Below are 1,596 nucleotides of genomic sequence, written 5' to 3' on the forward strand. Positions count from 1 at the left end.
TTAACACGAGGTGAACGTCTTCCAGAAGAAGTTGCGGCAGCCTGCTTTGCGCTCTCTTTGGGAGAGGGGAAGGTGTCGCCGCACCACCTCCTCCCTGATCCCCAGCTCCTCCTCTAGCTGGGGGAGCATCTCGTCTCTTCTCGCTTCCATCAGTTCAGTCAAAAACTTCAGCAAGAACAAATGAGCAAGATCCTAAAAAGGGAGGGTGGGATGATGACTTCAAATTAATCTCAGGCAAAAATGGCTCCATTATGAGCACACACACAAATCTAAAATCTATCAGTGACTCACCTTATCCTTTGTGAGGTCAGCTCTCAGTGTTTCTATCAGCATGTCTCTGGGTGGAGCACCACTGACCTGCATCAGCAGCACAGAGGGCAACAAAGCCACCAGAAGAACCTGCACCTGAGAGCGAAGCATCTCCAACTCAAAACAGCCAGGAGAGTCCTCCTCTTATAACCCACGATTCTTGATTTCAACACTGACAATGTGCAACACTGCAAAAGATCCAAAATATAACCACTAACCAATCAGAAAGTGTGCGGCGGAAGAGCTGTTTGAGTAGGACGTGTTGAGCTGATAAATAGGTTTCTTCATCTTCAAATCCTCCTCATCCTCAAGCCAACAAAAGGATGTGATTGGTTGAGAAGAATGGCTGTGAGAGAACAGGGAGGTTGTGAACTGAAGTGTCACTGGACAGGATAAGGTCATCATTAGCTATGACGACATGGACAACACAGTACCGAGATGCTGCGCCCACAATATATCAAACAAAACCTTAAAACTTCTGACTTTAGAGATGTTTAATACTCATCTCCAGATGACTTTAAATGTGGATTATTAGATGTAAAACATAGCAATAAATTCAAACTTTGGTAGTGTCAGTCAGGATTAGCCACACCAGCTTCGTAGGTGTCCTGGTCTCAACATGAGGCCTGCATGCTGTGCAGTGTTAATGACACAAAGTGACTCAAATGTTAATAAGGCAGCCTGGACACTGCTGACCAATCTGACACTCCACCACCCTTTCAGCCGTCACTTTGAGTCAGACAACAGTTTAGTTAGGAAAAGTTAGGAAAGCAGTAAAAACATCTACTGAAATTATATTATTTGTAATCTTTTCTTTTTGCAATGAAGACTCGAAAATGTTCCTCTTAACTCTTACACACTGTTTAAATTTGACCAATTTTAACATTTAAACACCTTAAACACCATTTTTTTAAACCTGATTTTTGTACATAGGGTAGGTTCCAGGCTGAATTTGAACTGCATTTATTAATAAATCCAAAAATCACAAAATGTTAATGTGAAATTATGGTGGCTGTATGTGCTCCATATTATGGTATGATTGGGATTTTTTTTTCTCCATAAACAAATAAAAACCTAATGAATTAGCTAGATTAATCACTAATATATTAATGACTGAGGACGTATTTCTGAATGAAAAATAGATTTGTATTTTGGCAGAGAGACAAATTATGAGGGGATACTGTGAAGGGTCAAAATATGAAATTTTGATATCAATATCCAAGTCAATAAACAGAAATAACTAGTGCTAAAGCGCTGTACCAAATACTGATTCAAACCTTATTTTCA

General features: G+C 40.1%; 1 protein-coding gene across 1 annotated transcript; it reads right to left on the minus strand.

Moving 5' to 3' along the window:
• Positions 1–420, minus strand: sst5 (somatostatin 5). The gene is made up of 2 exons (XM_062445023.1): positions 292–420; positions 1–192 (listed from the first exon to the last, which is right to left on the minus strand). The coding sequence occupies exons 1-2, from the start codon at positions 418–420 to the stop codon at positions 1–3; spliced, it is 321 nt and encodes a 106-aa protein (XP_062301007.1).
• Positions 421–1,596: the final 1,176 nt, after the last annotated feature.

Source organism: Scomber scombrus, chromosome 23 (genome assembly GCF_963691925.1).
Source record: "Scomber scombrus chromosome 23, fScoSco1.1, whole genome shotgun sequence".
Taxonomy (NCBI): domain Eukaryota; kingdom Metazoa; phylum Chordata; class Actinopteri; order Scombriformes; family Scombridae; genus Scomber; species Scomber scombrus.